General features: G+C 55.1%; 1 protein-coding gene across 8 annotated transcripts in view; it reads left to right on the top strand.

Moving 5' to 3' along the window:
- Positions 1-16822, top strand: part of DNMT3A (DNA methyltransferase 3 alpha) — a 109671-nt gene that overhangs the window by 25638 nt on the left and 67211 nt on the right. For all 8 annotated transcript variants that reach the window (XR_010149602.1, XR_010149600.1, XR_010149601.1 and 5 more), the window contains exons 2-3: positions 2796-3044; positions 16677-16781. Coding sequence is in view for 3 of the 8 variants with exons in the window: in XM_016948162.4 (XP_016803651.1) it covers positions 2982-3044; positions 16677-16781 (168 nt within the window). In the remaining 5 variants the exon portion in view is untranslated. The remainder of the gene's footprint in view (positions 1-2795; positions 3045-16676; positions 16782-16822) is intronic.

The following is a 16822-nucleotide window of genomic DNA, read 5'->3' on the forward strand; positions in this document are numbered from 1 at the left end:
GATCATATCAGCTGTGATACGAAGATGTTTTCATGGTGGGATTCCTTGAAATTTTTTAAGTGGCTGTTACAAACATTATTCATGGTCACTGTGGACTCTAAAAGGAGGAAATAAAAGCTGCTTTTCATGGTGGTAGGGTTCTTGGCAAGGGTTTTTTGGTGGCAGTGGTGGTGGCAGTGCAGCCCTTGGCCCAGGTGGGAAGAACGCTTTGGTATCGGAAGCAGCCAGGGCTGTGCGGTGGAAGGACCGATGTGGTGGACACCCGCTGCTGTGTTGGGACTGTGGGCCCAGGAGAGCCCACTCCCCATGGCTGGGCTGCCTGAAGGAAGAAAGAAGCCTCTACGGGTAGGTGGGCAATGCTATGTCAAGGTCTGGGACCTTGGCCACCAACTGGGGCCCCCTAGAGTTGTGTAGTACATGGCCTGCCCAGACACATACTGGAGGATTTTAGGTGATGGACATGATTTTGAGGGACTGCTACTGACAGGGCTGGTCCATTGAGCAACACGAAAGGGTTGACCCAGGTCAGCTGCATTTTCTGTGAGGACAGTTTCTGCAGCTCAGATGTCAGAGTCTTGGGTGGAGGAAGGGGAGGAGGAAGAGAATCTTCCTTTCCTTTCCTGTCTGGGGTGTCTGCCCTTGGGGCCAATGCCCTGTGAAGTTCTGCTTTTCCCTCCAGCTTCCTTCCTCTCCAGAGCTTCTCTGAACCTCGCCGCACCCGTGGCGGCACAGATGCCCTCTGGGTGTCCGTAAGCCTAGGGCAGCATCAAGACAACCCTCCCGCCCTGCTTCCTTTGTGCCTGGGTCTCCCCCGACTCCATTTGGGGTGCCCTGTCCTTGTCAGCCCCTTGTGTGTCCACTGTGCCTGTGGGGCCGCAACAGCTTCCTTGGCCGGTCAGAGCTATTAATAGAAGGGGTCCTGCTCTCCCATTTCATTGGTGGGGAAACTGAGGGCCGGGGAAGCCTCCGTCAGGAGTAGATCCCACCCCTGCGGACTTTGGGCTCAATGTTCTTTCCAATCAGACTCTGCCCCTCTTAGCTTCTGACCCTTTCAAAGGTTTTTGTTTTAGTGTGGCTGGAGATGTCTGTGGTAACAAATGGGGAGTGGGGCTTGACAGGGAATCACTGGCTGCTAAGGGCTGGGAGCCGAGTGCTTCTGGGTTGGACCAGTTCTCTTTTGGGATCTTCAGAGTTGCTTCTGTGGTGTGTGTTGGGGGACGTGAACCCAACCCCTCAGAACTTTAGTGTCAGAGAGATCTGGGTTCATGCCTCTGATGGGTCCTGGCCTTGTTGATCTTACCGTCACCTGTAAACTGGGCACGGCACAGCAGCTGCCCAGATGCAGAGCACGAGCCAGGCCCTGAGTGGCATGTGGCCCATGGAGCTGCTCTCCGCTGCCGTCCACCCTCTCGGGACCCGGGCAGCAAACCTTCCTTAAGCCCAGCACTGCGCTGTGCCTAGGGGTATGGGGAATGGACGCCGTGCACCTGGGCTGCCTCAGGGCTCAGCTGTGGGGCAGGTCCGCTTCAAGCCTTTCTGGGTTGACCTGATGGAGCTCTTCCTGTCCTGGCCCTAAGAAGCTCCTCCTGCCAGCTCCTTCCTCCCACTACCCCCTGGGGCACAGCCAGGGCTGGGGCACCCACTCCCAGGCAAGAATGCACCCCTGGAGAAAGGGGCTAGGCCTGTAGGAGAGCCAAGCCTGTGCTTTCTCCCGGTCCTGGTTTTCCAGGGAGCCCTGGCTGGAGGGGGATGGGAGGAGAAGCCCAGGAGGGAGGGGGAGCTGGGGAAGCAGAACCAGGAACTGGAAGGGGAAGGGTGTGGGTGGGCCCAGATCCAGCCTGCCTCCCGCTCTCCCTTGCCTGCCAATCCCCTCCTGGGCCCTGGCACACTCAAGGCAGGGGCTTGGCGGCCGCCTCCTCCGGGGGTGGGGAGCAGGGGAGCTCTTGTGTGTCTCTGAGTGAGGGGGCTGAGACAGCAACACCCCCACCCCAGCTGTGGCCTGAGCTGCAGGCTTTGTTATTTCTCTGGCTTGAGGCCTACACCTGGAGCAGAGGGAAGAAAAGCCCCTAAAACTCAGCCGTGTGGGTTCAGAGGACCCCTCAAGCCCACCAACTCTGCAGGCAAATGAGGCTGGTTCATGGGGTGGGGGAGAGAGCAGCCTCACTCCTGCCTCAGTGTGGCCGTGGCCTGTGGCCTTGGCCGTGGCCGTGGCCGTGGCCTCTCCCTCCTAGGCCGGAGCCAACCAGGCCTGCAGCCTGAGCTCAGACCTCAGCTTTCTCTGGGCCCAGGCACCGGTCCTGAAGTGAGGTGACATTCATTTCACTACATCCTGTGACTGCACTCACTTCCTCCACGTGGCGGGAGGTGTGGGGGTGGGGGTGAGGACAGATTAGAAGGAAAACGTAGCCGGGCTAGGGGCCTCTGGGGGAGGCTGGGATTTCCCAGGGGCTGGTTGGGGTGGGAGGGAGGATGCGGGAAGCTTTCAAAGGAGAGAGAGGCTGTGAATGAAGAGAAGGGAGGAGGCGGAGGCAGCTGGAGGTCCCAGAAGTGGCACCCATTGGCCGCAGCGACACGGAGGGGAGACTGCTGCCACTCCAAGGCTCTCAGAGGCTGCTGGGGTAGGAGGTGGCCCTGAAGGGAGCCTGCCTCGGTTTCTCTGCTCTCTGGGGTGCTGGTGAGGCCAGAAGGAGGAGCAACACCCCAGGCCTCACAGGCCAGGTGTGGCCCTGGGCTGAGGGCCTGACCCAGGGAGGGTGGGGTGCTCCGCCCCACTGATCCTCTTCTCTCCCCCACAGGTGGAGCCATCGAAGCCCCCACCCACAGGCTGACAGAGGCACCGTTCACCAGAGGGCTCAACACCGGGATCTATGTTTAAGTTTTAACTCTCGCCTCCAAAGACCACGATAATTCCTTCCCCAAAGCCCAGCAGCCCCCCAGCCCCGCGCAGCCCCAGCCTGCCTCCCGGCGCCCAGCTGCCCGCCATGCCCTCCAGCGGCCCCGGGGACACCAGCAGCTCTGCTGCGGAGCGGGAGGAGGACCGAAAGGTGAGCAGCGGGTTCTGCTGGGGACCCTCTGGCCTGGGAGAGGGAGAGCCCTGTCCCTATGTGATGACAGCCGGCTCCTCATACTGAGTGCATGACCACATCACTCAGTGCTCACGACAGGGTGTGGGACCATCACATCCCTGTTTGGGTGATGAGGAAACGGAGGCTTGCAGAGGTTCAATTCTGGTGATGGAGCAGGCATTTGGTTCCAGGACCCAGGCTTTTAACCACCATAGCATTCGCACAGTGGCTGAAAGCCCACGTCTGTGCCATTGTGAGGGTTCGGCCTCACAGAGAGTCCCAGAACCTGGATTCCTTCTCGGACCCACCTCTTACTAGCCGTGGGCCTTCACGTGAATCACTTTCTCTCTCAGCTGCCTCTGTTTCCTTAAGGTGTTCAGTAGCTTCTAGGGGACCAAAGACAAATTCTGGGGTGGGGCACGGCAGACACGAGGCCGCGGAGGCCCACCCTCCCACACAGACGGAGGCACAGGCTGGGCTCAGTGTGGCGCCAGCACACTTTGGAGATGGTGATTTCCTGTCCCCGCCCCCCACCCCAGACTCCAAGTGAATGTCGCTGGGTTATCTTTGGTATGGCTTTTGGCCACGGAGCTGGTGACCTCCGTGTTTTCAGAATCTAGTTGGGGGTGGCCTCTCCACCCTTCTGCTGAACTCCAGGTTGTGCCTGAATCAGTCAGAGGAGATTACATCAGACTGATGGGAGTCCCTGCTGGGTCTCCACAGGCTGTCTTGGGACCTTACCAAGCTGTGTCCCCATGATAGGAAAAGCTGCCCCTTAACCCCCAGCACTGGACTGTGTTGCCCTCTGTCAGTGGAATGGTGAACTCACTGCCACCCTCCAGGGGATCTTATGATGGCCATAGGCCTTCCTGGCATGTCTGTCTGCTGTGCCTCTGTCCACAGTTCCCCCTGCCTGCTCCCCTTCCCCTGAGTAGCGCTGGGGGTTGTGCTGCTTGGTGGTGTCTGGGAGTAGCTGGGCATGCTCATGGGGGCAGCAGTTGGTTCTTTTGGAACAAAGGTGGACACCTGGCACCAGCTTTGGGGGCCCTGGGCACTCTGGGGCTAGAGGCAGCCAGCACCCTACCTGAAGGGTGTCAGCTCTGAGACCTCCCTCTTGCATGCTCAGCTCCTTCCTGGGTTTACCATTCTTCAGAGTGTGTTTCTGTTTCCTAGTTTTCCATCAATGGTTCTATTTGGTCCTTGGGGACAACTCTTGAGACAAATGGGGCAGGGACAGATGGCCCCAGTTTACAGATGAGGAAGCTGAGCCCCGCTGGGCAGTGGCAGGTTCAGATGACAGCCTGTTCTCCTGTCTCCCAGGTCCGAGCCCTTCCCACAGCCCTACCTGCATAGGTCCTGCTAAGGACACATGTACACATCCCAGGAGTGCACATGACGCCCAGGGACCTGCCTTCCCAGCCCAGCACCCTGTAGAGCACCGTGGGGGTGTGTGCACCCAGTCAGCCAGAGCAGGTCAGAAAGCCAGCATGCGCTGCGGCCCACTGGGCAGGACGCCCGGGGCGACCGATCAGGCTCCTCCCTTCTGAATCCATGGGAAAAGAACTGATAGTCCTGGATACCTGCGGGCCCCTAGGCTGCCCCCGCTCAGGACTCAAGCAGCATGAAGACCCAAGCCCTTTGGCCGTAGAGTTGGGGACACCTGCCGCCGTCTGTGCTCTGGAGTGGCAACTGTGGCCATGGCTGACTCCCTCCCCTTCTTGGGCCTGGCTTGCTTTCTCTGTCGGATAAGGTGACCCTGAGCCTCGCCCCACTCTGGGTCCGATGTCCTGACAGTTGCTGACGCAGCTCCCCATCAATGCACTGGCAGTCACTGGTCAGCTGCTCCCCACAGGTGGGGAGGGTGGGGACAGCTGGGACAAACTCCTCCTGTTACTGGACTGTACTCCCACGCCGCTGCTGCTGCTCTGGGCTGCGGAGCCCCAGGCCACCACCAATGGACGGGAGCAGGTCAGGATCTGCATTATAATAGCTCAGGACTGAGAAGCAACGCTGGACCAGGAGTCAGAAATCCCAGGTCGTAGTCCTGAGTATGCCACTTACTGGAGATGTGACTTCAGGCCATCTGGGCTTGTGTTTGCTCAGCTGGAAAATGGGGATAGTGACTCCAGCCTTGCCTGTTTTAAAGGGTGGTTGTGGAAGTCAGATAAGGTCATGGGCATGGAAGTGACCTGCAGACAGCAAAGTCTGGTCCAATTATGAGGGATTACGATTGCTATTATTATCTACCCATAGTAACTGCTCTGGCTCAAGCGGCAACAAACACACACCCAGCCCTAGATCCCAGTGCTGATAGAGTGTGCACACTCACACACCAGCAGGAGGGGTCATGCCAAAAGATGGCAGCGATCTGGATAGATAAGGGCCGGGCCATAGCCAGGCCTCCTCCCCAGCCGCCCACACCTACACCACGCATGCTGGCTCACCTGGCACACTTCCCCGGCACCTCTGGGCTGGCTCCAGCACCTCCAGGGAGCCGCCCAGGGAGGGTGGGGAGAGACACTGACAGCCACCACAGCAGCCCATGAAAGCCAGGCCTGCGGCAGGGGTGCTGGTAGCTGCAGAGGGGAAGACACAGGCTTGGTCTGCAGCCCAGGGAGCCTGGCACAGGTGCCAGGGGCACTGTGCACAAAGGAACTGTTTGGCAAGCCAGATGGAAGGGGTGTGGCCAACCAATGGCCCTTCCACTGCCTGGCCCCATGTGGCCCTCTAGCCTCTGCCCGCCGCCGCCCCCCCTCCCCGCCCCCGCCCCCAGCCACGCCTCCATGCACCTTTCACTCCAGCCCCACTCCCATACTTCCTGGAGTCTCCAGGTCTTTGTTTATGCTGCTCCCTCTGCCGCATGGGCCCTTTCCCTAATCTCTTCTCCTCCCTGGTCAAAGCCTCAAAGCCCAGGCTGCAGTTGGCCTTGTATTATAGTTTGCAGGGGACCAGTGGTTCTCAAAGTGGGATCCCCAAATGAGCAACTTCAGCATCACCTGGGAAGGCGAAGCTCAGGCCCCATTCCAGACCTGCTGAGCCAGAACTCGGGGGATGGGACCCAGCCGGGCACCTTTAACCATCCCTCCAGGGGATACTGTTGCGCACAGATGTTGAGAACTATTGGTGTAGATAACTTCTGCCCACTGCTAGCCTGGAGCGCAGGGTCACGGCCCTTTTCTTCCATGTGAATCCCCAGGACCTGGAATAGCACAGAGTGGGTGCTCGGGAAATATTTTATGGATAGAACGGAAAGAAAAATGAGAGTAGCCAAGACCCTCCCACAGGAGAATAATCCCGGAGCCCAGGATCAGGGAGGCAGAGTGCAGAGCTGTGGGTGCTGGGCTGAGGCAGCCATGCTGTGGCTGGGAGTGTACAGAGTGGCCTGTGTGTGTCCCCCTGGCACCTGCCGCCTGCCCTACCCGCCATCCATATGGTGGGCAGAGCAGGGCTGCTTGGGGAGATGGCAGGCCGAGCTCTGGGGCTGTGGTCAGGGCGAGTCAGCTGGTAAATGTTGCCGCAGCAGAGGGAGGGGGCTGGCCTCATGGAGGGTGGGTGGGGAGGCAAGCAGTGGGGAGGCTGAGAGCTTAGAGGGGAGTATGGAGCAGAGGGTGGGGGGCAGAGGGAGCAGGACAGGGGACCAAGAACAGTCCAAGGGCCACCTCAGATCCCCAAATATGAATCAGAGGGGAGTCCACAGCCCCAGGCCAGGCCCCTGTTCTCAGTTCTGTCCCCTTTCCTGTGGCCTCAGAAACACGATGGCTAAGATGCATTGAACGCCGACTGCCGGGTGCTATGTGCATGCATTATCTTATTCCATTCTTTTTTTTTTTTGAGACGGAGTCTTGCTCTGTTGCCCAGGCTGGAGTGCAGTGGCGTGATCTTGTTTCACTGCAAGCTCTGCCTCCCGGGTTCACGCCATTCTCCTGCCTCAGCCTCCTGAGTAGCTGGGACTACAGGCGCCCGCCATGCCCAGCTAATTTTTTGTATTTTTTTTTTTTAGTAGAGACGGGGTTTCACCATGTTAGCCAGCATGGTCTCGATCTCCTGACCTCATGATCCACCCGCCTCGGCCTCTCAAAGTGCTGGGATTACAGGCGTGAGCCACCATGCCGGGCCTATCTTATTTAATTCTTACAATTGCCGCATAAGGTAGACACTATTATTTTCATCATTCTATCTTATTAAGGGCTAAACTGAAGCTCAGAGAGGTTAAGTCACTTGCCTAGAGTCACACAGCTTGTTAAGTGCTAGTGCTGAGGCTGGAATGAGGCTGGCTTCTGCGCTCCTTAGGCTGTCTCCTGCGTGAAGGGGGATGGAGTGAACAGTGCCCCCCGGCGGTGATGTGATGAGAATTCGTAGTCCTCCCCTGGACTTTTGCGGCAGGAGAAAGCCTTTCACCGCATAATAGCGCTCTTGCCCTTGGGGAGAAGTTGGGGGCACTTCATCTCCAGCAAGAACTGCACACACCACCTGCGTGTACAGGCACACACACCAGATGGAGGCACTGCTGCAGACATGCAGCTTCTTACCATTTCTTCCTGCCTCCTGCCCTCCTTCCTTCCCTGCCTCTCCCTCCCTGGACATACCGCTCCTCTTTTCTTCTCTTCCTCCCTCCCTTTCTTCAGACATAGGTACCTTTCCAGGTAGTTAGCATGTAGCAGGGCTCCGCAAGGCTGTTGGATGAACTGAGTGACCGTACTTGGAGGGCCTAGTAGAGGGGTAGGAAGACATCGAGGTGGGTAAGCCATGCCTGCCCCCCAGGGGTGGGTGAGGCCTGCTGGGCAGCTCCTCTGATCAAGCCTTCTCCTGCCTGTAGTAGAAGCTGCAGCTGGGGTGCATCTTTGTGCTGGGGAAACACAGCACTTATGTGTTTGCACGTGTGTGTGTGTGTGTGTGTGTGTGTGCGTGTGTCTGTGTGTATGCATCTGTGGGCAGCATTGGGGCTGCGGTTCCTCCTTTCCCCTCCCCATCAAAGTCCAGCCCAGAGGCCTGGCAGCCACTGATTTCTCGTGCGCTCTCTCCACTCTGGTCTGCAAGTACAAGGGCCTCCATCCTTGGGTGGGGTCCCTGCCAGTTGCAGTGGTAGTCATTCTTGCTGCCCGCGGTCTGTCACCTGCTCCTGGGCATGTTCTGCCTTTCTTGCACTCAGATGCCCCCACATGGTCACTTAGGGCTGGCTCTTTGCTTGACAGTGGTTGCGGTAAGGTCATTTCAAAGAGCATCCTTCTTAGTATGTTTAAATAGCTATAGAAAAAGCCGCTGCACCCTCACCTCTTCAGAGACCCAGCCAGCGATAATGGCGCGCTCACTCTGATCTCGGGGGAGTTAGGAGAGGGTTGGGCGTGCTTAGCAGGTTTGTGATGTAAACAGTGCCCATCCCTGAGCTGAGCAGGACCTACATTTTGGGCTTCAGTTTCTCTAAAATTCTCTTAAATTGGACATTATTACATGTCAAATGTAGTTAATCTTGGTCAGTACAGTCTTGGATGGGGGTTGTTTGGCCCCTGCAGAAGGGCCTGTGTTGAAGCTGGACTCTGTCACGTGACTTGGCAACATGGCTGTGAGCAGGAAAACAGCTCCTAGTTGGCTTGAGAGGTTCAGACGAGATGGTGTGTGCAAGTGGTTAACACCAGGACATAGCATATGTTAAGTTAGCTTTATAATTTATTTTGGATATCTACCTATCCATCCACCCACCCACCCACCTACCTGCCTACCTGCCTACCTACCTACACCTTTGTGGTTTAGACCCACTGCCGCCCCATGAATTGCAGGGGCGTGGGAGAAGAGTAGGAAACCATGGGTGGGGACAGAGTGTGGGCTTAGAGTCCACTGAGAGCCTAGCGCGTGAAGGGAATGTTGTCTCTCTTTGGGTCATCAGTCACTAAAGGCCTGAGTTCCCTTTATCCCTTGAACAAAAGTAAAACAAGGCAAGTGGTGATGAGACCTAACTCCTGATGGCAGGGGCTGTAGATCCCATCAGGGGCCTAGGTGAGGGGCCATAGTCACTTGGGTCCCTCCTGCTCTTAATGGCCGGGTTAGGGATGGAGCCCAGCCCTGCTGATAAGGTGAGTCGCCCAGGGCCAGGGCAGGAAAGGCCAGGCTCAGCTGTGCAGAATAGAAGAATGGGCCAGGCGCAGTGGCTCACACCTGAATCCCAGCACTGTGGGAGGCCAAGGCAGATGGATCACTTGAGGTCAGGAGTTGGAGACCAGCCTGGCCAACATGGCAAAACCCCGTCTCTACTAAAAATACAAAAATTAGCCCAGCGTGGTGGTGCGTGCCTGTAATCACAGCTACTTGGGAAGCTGAGGTGGGAGAATTACTTGAACCTGGGAGGTGGAGGTTGCAGTGAGCCAAGATCTCGCCATTGCACTCCAGCCTGGGTGGCAAGAGCAAAACTCCATCTCAAAAAAAAAAAAAAAAAAAAAAAGCTGCAGTGTGTGGTGGCTCATGCCTGTAATCCTAGCCCTTCAGGAGGCTGAGGTGGGCAGGTCACCTGAGGTCAGGAGTTCAAGGCCAACATGGTGAAACCCTGGCTGGGAAGAAAAAAAGAAAAAGGATAGAGCTGAGTGGTGGAGCAGTGTCCCAGGATAATTGGGAAGTGAGCCTTTCCTCTCTGGTACCTGGGCTTGGCACAGGAGTCCTGGTCATACCCTGCAGCTGCCTCTGCAGAGAGCCACAGGGCATTAGGGATATTCCTTGTAATCATCCCACGTAATGTTTGTGCTGCGTGGAAGGGCATGTAAAGGAGTGTTCTCTGCACGGTAATTGACTCATTCCGTCATCACGATTAGTTAGGGGGCGCCCAGAGCAGGATGATGGTCAGAGGTTCCTCATCCCCATTTTACCGATGAGGAACTGGGGCTTAGAGAGGCCACACGGCTACAAAGTAGTTTTATCTGGATCTTCCCCTCTATTAAGCAAGGGCTGGCAGAGCCGGGTGTGCTACTGAAGGAGCAGACATGTGTGGGCTTGGTGCCATGGAAGTGGCCACAGGCAGAGCAGTAGCACACTCCAATCTGGGCTCAGCATGGCATCAGGTACTTGTTTACATGTTGTTGTCTCCCTCTGAACCGAGTTTCCTATTTGTTTATCTTTGTATCCAGTACACAGTAGGTGCTCAATAGATTTTTTGAGTGCACCCCTGTGTCTGGCCTTGTGACATAGAGACCTCAGAGGTGGACAGGGCTGAGGTGTGCTGCTCGTGGGTGTGAGGTCTGGCCCACCCTGCACCTCCAGAAGACAATGAGGCCCCAGCCAGGTGGGCAGGCTGTGGACAAGGGGCTGCAGCCCTGGCAGGAGGGCCTGGGAACCAGATGGGCACCACCGTTGTCAGCTGTTTAGCATTTCTGGAACACCTCTGTGTGCAAGTACCCAGGAGCTGTGGGGGACTCAGAGGCGCCATGCGACACGGCCCCTCCCCTCCAGGAGAGTGGCCTTTCAGGAGGATGGAAGGCTTTCCTCGGTAATTATGACACGACCTAAGCAGTCAATGGTTACTTGTTGGATATTGTTGAATAATTGAAATAAAGGGCTGATGAGCCTTGGGAGGTGACTGAGATCAGAAAAAGTAGGGGGCTTTGGAGGGCTCTGGGCCCATGCGCATCTACAGTGATTCCCAGCCCACTGCCTGACCCCTCACGCTGGGATCAGCCTCTGCAGGTTGGCCTGGGCACGGGTGTGTGTGCAAGCATATGTGAGTGTCTGTGCGGCATTGGGGTACGCAAGCGTGTGGCTGTAGCTCTGCAGAGCCTGGTGCTCAGGCAGCCCAGGACAGGGCTCTGCCTCTTGCAGAAGCCAATTCGTTTCACTGAATTCCATGACCACAGACAGTCCCTGGGAGGCCAGCCAGCCAGCTGGCAAAGGCTGGGCATGCTTCTTGTCCCAGGGGGCCCAGGCAAGTAGCTGGCTAGATCCGGCAAGTTCATCCCCTCGACTCAAGCACCAACTCGAGACATCTGCTCAACCGATGCTGGGTCAGTAGCATCCGGTTTAAGTACTGAAGGGAACACACGTATGTCAGGCTGGCTGTCTCTAGGTGAGGGCCTCAAGAGACATAAATCTCTTGTGGGGACAGGTCCTGTGTCTGGGCACAGCCAGCCCAGAGTGTCTGTGCCTGTGAATGCCAGTGTGCCTTGACCTTGGATTGCCTGTATCTTTATGGTGTCACTGTGTGTGTGTCTGTTGACATGGTAGGGTATAGTGGCATGTTGCAGTAGAAAGACCGATGGACTGGTAAACAAAAGATGTAAATTTTGGTTCTAAAGGCCTCCTTTCCTGGCTCTCTGATCCCTGCAAGTCAGATAATCTCTCTGAGCTTCAGGTGTTTCATCTGTGTAACAGAAAAAAATAATACCAGCTCTGCTTTCTGTAAAGTGTAAGAATACAATGAAATAACATATGTGAAGATGCTTTGTTAATTACCACGTACAGTGCAAATGTGAGAGATTATTATCGTCATAGCCCAGCGCATCAGAATGAGACGTTGTATATGGCTTAAAATAATCCATCCAGTGAGCAGTGTTGAAATGTAGGTCAGATCGTAGCCTCAGATGTTTAGAGAGAGGAACCACCTAATCTCACAGGCCACCAAATGTGAAGGTGCTTTGAAAGCTGCAAAGAATGACATAAATGCAAAGTGACAATTATGTTTAAGTCTAGAAGGGACGTTTTAGTCCTCTTGTTTCCTAATCTGGAATCGTAAAGATCCAAGAGGCACTGGAACCTCGTACACAGTTGTATTTGTACGGGTTTGTAGATTTGTACGTGTGTCTCTGTTTGCGTCTATGGACTCATGTCAGGCACCTACTCTGTGACAGTCATTCATCAAGTGCCTGCCTTGGACTAAATGCATCCATCTAGGCATTCTGGATGCCAGCATGAATCAGACACCCACACTTCCCTCAAGGAGCTGACCGTTGCCTTGCTGGGTAGGGGAACTATAGGAGAGGAAGGGTCTTTCAGCTCAGTCTAGGCAGGGGATGGGAGGAGGGGGCCTAGGGGCAGGGAATCCAGGATAGGAGGCTGGAAAAGCGAGTAACAGTTTGCTGATAAACCTGAGGGGAGGGTGGTGTGGTCAGAACAGTCTATGCCTAGGGGCTGAGGCCAGAAGCAGTTTGCTTTCGCGCTTGGTGCTGTCTGTTGGGACCACAGTGTGGAGAAGAGACCAAGGCGATCCAGCCAAATCCTGGGGACCGTCCTGCACATGAGCTGAGGAGCTTGGCTGGATCCTCCTGGCCCCCGGGAACCCCCGTGGCAAAGGTTTAAGCTCTGCAGAGTGGCATAATCAGCTTTGCATTTTGGAAAGCTCCTAGAGCCCCGGTATTGCCACATATCTTGCGGCAGGAGCGCCCGCCAGATGTTGGGCTCTGTGTGATAGTGAGGGATCGCTGCATATGGTGGGCGGCGCGCTGGGATTTGCACGAGGCAGGGAGGGGGATGGGGAGGATGGAGTGGGAGTGAAGTACGAATCAGGATGTGTGGAGCGGGGGAAGGTAGCAGTTCTCGAGTGACTATCACGTGTCAGCTTTTGCTACATCACCTCATTTAATTCTTATAACATCACTGTGAAGTAGATATCATCCCATTTTATAGATGAGGAAAGCAAGACTCAGGGAGGTTAAAGAGCTTGAGGTTACTCCTAAGCAAAGAGCAGAGCAAAACTCCCAGCCCGGCTCTGCCCTCTCCAAAGCCTACATGTCTGGAATTTCCACCCCCTCCCCTCTGCGCTGGAAGTGTGGACGAATTCAGTCCCCTGGCTTGACAGATGAGGAAACCAACCTGGGCTCAAATCTGTTCCCGCGAACTGTGTTACTGTTCTTCAGCTGTCCCATGTCACCACGGATCAGATTCTTTTCTTTCAGAGTATTAGCAACGCCTCCTAATTCAGGGCTACTTGCAGATTTGATAAGCATATTTTACATTCCTTTGCTCAACCCATCAGCAAAGATATGGAATAAAACAGACCCCGTGACAGATGCGAGAATGAACCACTTGCTACGCTTCCTTGGAGCCATTGAGGGGCACGGCCCGAGCCATCTGCTCACCCTTCTTGGCGTGTTAGCCCCCTCCCTCCGCAGAGGGAACCTCAGGCAGGCCCAGAGCAGAAGCATCGCTTCCCGCTTTGCCCTAAGACTCCATCGTGGAAGAGTTGGCAGAAGAGAACATGCTTTTCACAACGCTGCTCTTAGGGCCAAATGTCAAGGGGAAGGGCCAGGAGTTGTTCAGACCTGGCTCTCGTGGAGACTCCAAGCACGACCCAGAAGCATGCAGGGCCTGAATGCTGGGCCAGCCGTAAAGCTCCTTGCACCAGGTGTGGGGTACACACAGCACCCCTGCCTGGCACTCCCCGCCCTCTCTGGACCTGTCAGGACCTGGAGAGGTGGCCTGGCACCGGGGGGTCCACCCCTCCTCCTGGGCTGGGTTGCATGGAATTGAATCCAACAGGGAAAAAAATGTGCCGAGCACCTACAGGCCCTGCACACGTGGTGTAGGTGAGAGATGCCAGCAGGACTGCATATGGCAGAGGGGTGGCCTGTCGGGGCCCCCAAAGGCTTTCTCCGCATGCCCAGTGGAAGCTGGTGCCCATCGTGAAATGTCAAGCATCTTTATTTTTAGGTCATTGCTGTGTGGTAACTGTGGTTCCCTTTCACTGATCAGACGCTCTGGTTGGCTTTCACATCTCTGATTAGTTCAGAATAAAAGAAAGTCAAATGACTCCCTCTGTCACAAATGCAGCTTGTTAAAGAAATAGTTTAAAGCCCAGAATTTATGGGCAGTAGGAGTTTTTCCAGAATCTGCCCTAGGCGCTGGGGATTCAGCAGTAAACAAAACAGACAAAGGGGCAGACCCTTTGTGAAGCTGTCTTCTCAAAACCTGAGAAGCAGACAGGATGGACACCTCCCTACCCCCATTTTATGGATGAGGAAACTAAGGCTCCGAGAGGCTGCTCCTGTAACTAGGAAATGGACAAGCTGGGCTCATGCCCACTTTGCTTTTTCCATGACCTCACATGACCCCTAATGATGTTACAAGTGCTGATCAAGACGGTGCCCATTTGGCACTGGTAGAATCGGATTAGAAGCCCCACCTCAGCCTGAAATTCTTAGCAGTTGTGTAGATCCAATCAGAACCTTCACAAATACTAAGCTGCACTGGCAATACGTCCTCTCTGTGTGATCCTTTCTTACACTGGGGGGTCTGGGGTCTTCAGAAGATGGTTCAGAAGCAGCAGGCCTCCCCTCCCATGGGGCGTGTGCCCTTGGGCACCCTGAGCCCTCATGAAGGCTCCCGCGAGTTTGCTCCTCCTCCCACAGCCTTTCTGCCCTCACCGCCCCTCTGCTGTGCTTTCCTGAAAAGAGCCCCTGAAGGATCTCCGGCCTCGGGGCTGGCCTCTCCCTCCACAGATGGCACAGGGCTCCCCAGTCCCCTGGCATCCTTTCCAGATGCTTCCTCTGCTGTGCTCCTTAAATTGCCCTCTTTGGCCCTTCTCCAGCCCTCACTGCCATGTCACCCTGCACAGCTTAGTGACAGTGCTCTTGAAGGTCAGCCATTCTGACCCCTAGCCAAGCCTCCTCATCCTCAGTATCTTTCTCAGACAGCTTTGGTCTCCAGTGTTGGCAGCCCTCCCCTTCCTTGCTCCCACAACACACCAGGGTCCTCTTCTGCACCTCCGAGCATTCTCTCTCTATCTCCTGTGTGAGCTCTGCCTCTCTCCAGCTTGACTGTGGCCACCACCTATGCTAAGACCGGGCACCTCTGTTCACCCTCCATGTGCATGTCTTTGGAGGCCTCCCAGAACTTGAGCCGTGATGGTCTGCCCTGCAGACATGCCTCAGCTGGAGGATGGATGGAGGGGCCAGGGATGCTCTTCCCGCTGGTCTTATGTCTACAGCTGGTCACAGTAGGTTTCCATTTGTGTGTCCCACTGTCACCTAAAAATTAATGTGGCAAACCACAAGGTATTTTGCAATCACAGAAAATGAAAGTTGAGTAGGATGTTGAGGGCCATCTTACTCAGGTCTCCAGGAGAGCTGTGGACCCTCTTCTACCTCTGTGCTGCCAGCACTGCCCTGGGTTGGCCCCTCCTTGGGGAGGGCCCAAAAGCCATCTTTGGCTCCTGACATCGTGCAGGGTATGAAGAGCAGCCTGTGGCCCATCTGCAGGGTCAGGATGTCTTTCTCCCCGCTTCCCCAGCATCATTTCTGCTGGGGATTAGTCATGCCAGAGCCCGGCTGAGTCAGAAGGGACTTGTGGGTGGTTTGTGGCCAGGCTGGAGTAGTGAGGCAGGACTTTCTAGGTTTATGTCTCTGTGCCCCAGGAGACAAGCATGTCAGGGCCCAGCCGTGCACAGGTGTTAATGTGAGGGGCGGGAAGTAAAACAAACTTCTGTTCCAAACTCGGTGAATGCAAGAGATGGAGAGGAGCTGAGATTCGGTCCCTGAGATCCTCCTGCAGGCTGACAGGCATGCGCGGTGCCAGCTCCACATGGCAGGGGTGTTCACAGCTGTACAAGTCCTCCACTTTCCATAGTTGTCCATTTCGAGTATTGCCTGGACTTCAAATAGATATTGCTAAATTTAATATTTCTTTTCACTTGATTTTCTTTTTTTTTTTTTTGAGACAGAGTCTCGCTCTGTCTCCCAGGCTAGAGTGCAGTGGCGTGATCTTGGCTCACTGCAACCTCTGCCTCCCAGGTTCAAGCAATTCTCCTGCCTCAGCTTCCCTAGTAGCTGAGACTACAGGCAGGTGCCACCACGCCCGGCTAATTTTTTGTGTTTTTAGTAGAGACGGGGTTTCATCGTGTTAGCCAGGATGGTCTCAATCTCCTGACCTCATGATCCACCTGCCTCAGCCTCCCAAAGTGCTAGGATCATAGGCGTGAGCCACCATGCCCAGCGATTTTATTTTCAATAAAGGTGATTCATTAAGTAGATCACAAATGTAATTGTGTATCTGTGAACAAAAGCTTTCTCATATAAATAAACTTTTAACTCAAATCCTTTATCAGAGCTTGTGTTATGATTTTATGGTTCGGAAAATGTGGTCATAAAGAGAGAGAGATGCCTTCCGGGGGGGCAGCAGCGTCTGCCCTGAAGTTCCCCCAAGGATGTATTTTATATATATATAATTTAGATATCTAAATATATTATATATCTAAATAATATATAATTTAGATATCTAAATAATATATAATTTAGATATCTAAATAATATATAATTTAGATATCTAAATAATATATTATTTAGATATACATATGGGTGTGGGTATTTTTATAGAGATGGAGTCTCACTATGTTGCCCAGGCTGGTCTCAAACTCCTGGCCTCAAGGGATCCTCCTGCCTTGGCTTCTCAAAGTGCTGGGATTACAGGCATGAGCCACGGTGCCTGGCCAAGGATTTATTTTAAGTGGGGCTCTGAGGGGTGCCTCAAGCCTCATCAGGCAGGAGGGGAGTTGGTGGGGGCATATTACACAGCCCTGGAAGTGTGGCTCGTGGGACAGGAGGAGGCTGGGGCTGGAAGGGAGGCCAGGGCCAGCCCCAGACAGGCCTGGAATGCTACACTGCTGGGATCCACCTCTGGCCTCACAGGCTGTGTCTGTGCCTGCAGGACGGAGAGGAGCAGGAGGAGCCGCGTGGCAAGGAGGAGCGCCAAGAGCCCAGCACCACAGCACGGAAGGTGGGGCGGCCTGGGAGGAAGCGCAAGCACCCCCCGGTGAGTGTCGCATCCTACACACCCTTCTGTGCACACACACA

The sequence above is a fragment of the Pan troglodytes genome, chromosome 12 (assembly GCF_028858775.2).
Source record: "Pan troglodytes isolate AG18354 chromosome 12, NHGRI_mPanTro3-v2.0_pri, whole genome shotgun sequence".
Taxonomy (NCBI): Eukaryota; Metazoa; Chordata; class Mammalia; order Primates; family Hominidae; genus Pan; species Pan troglodytes.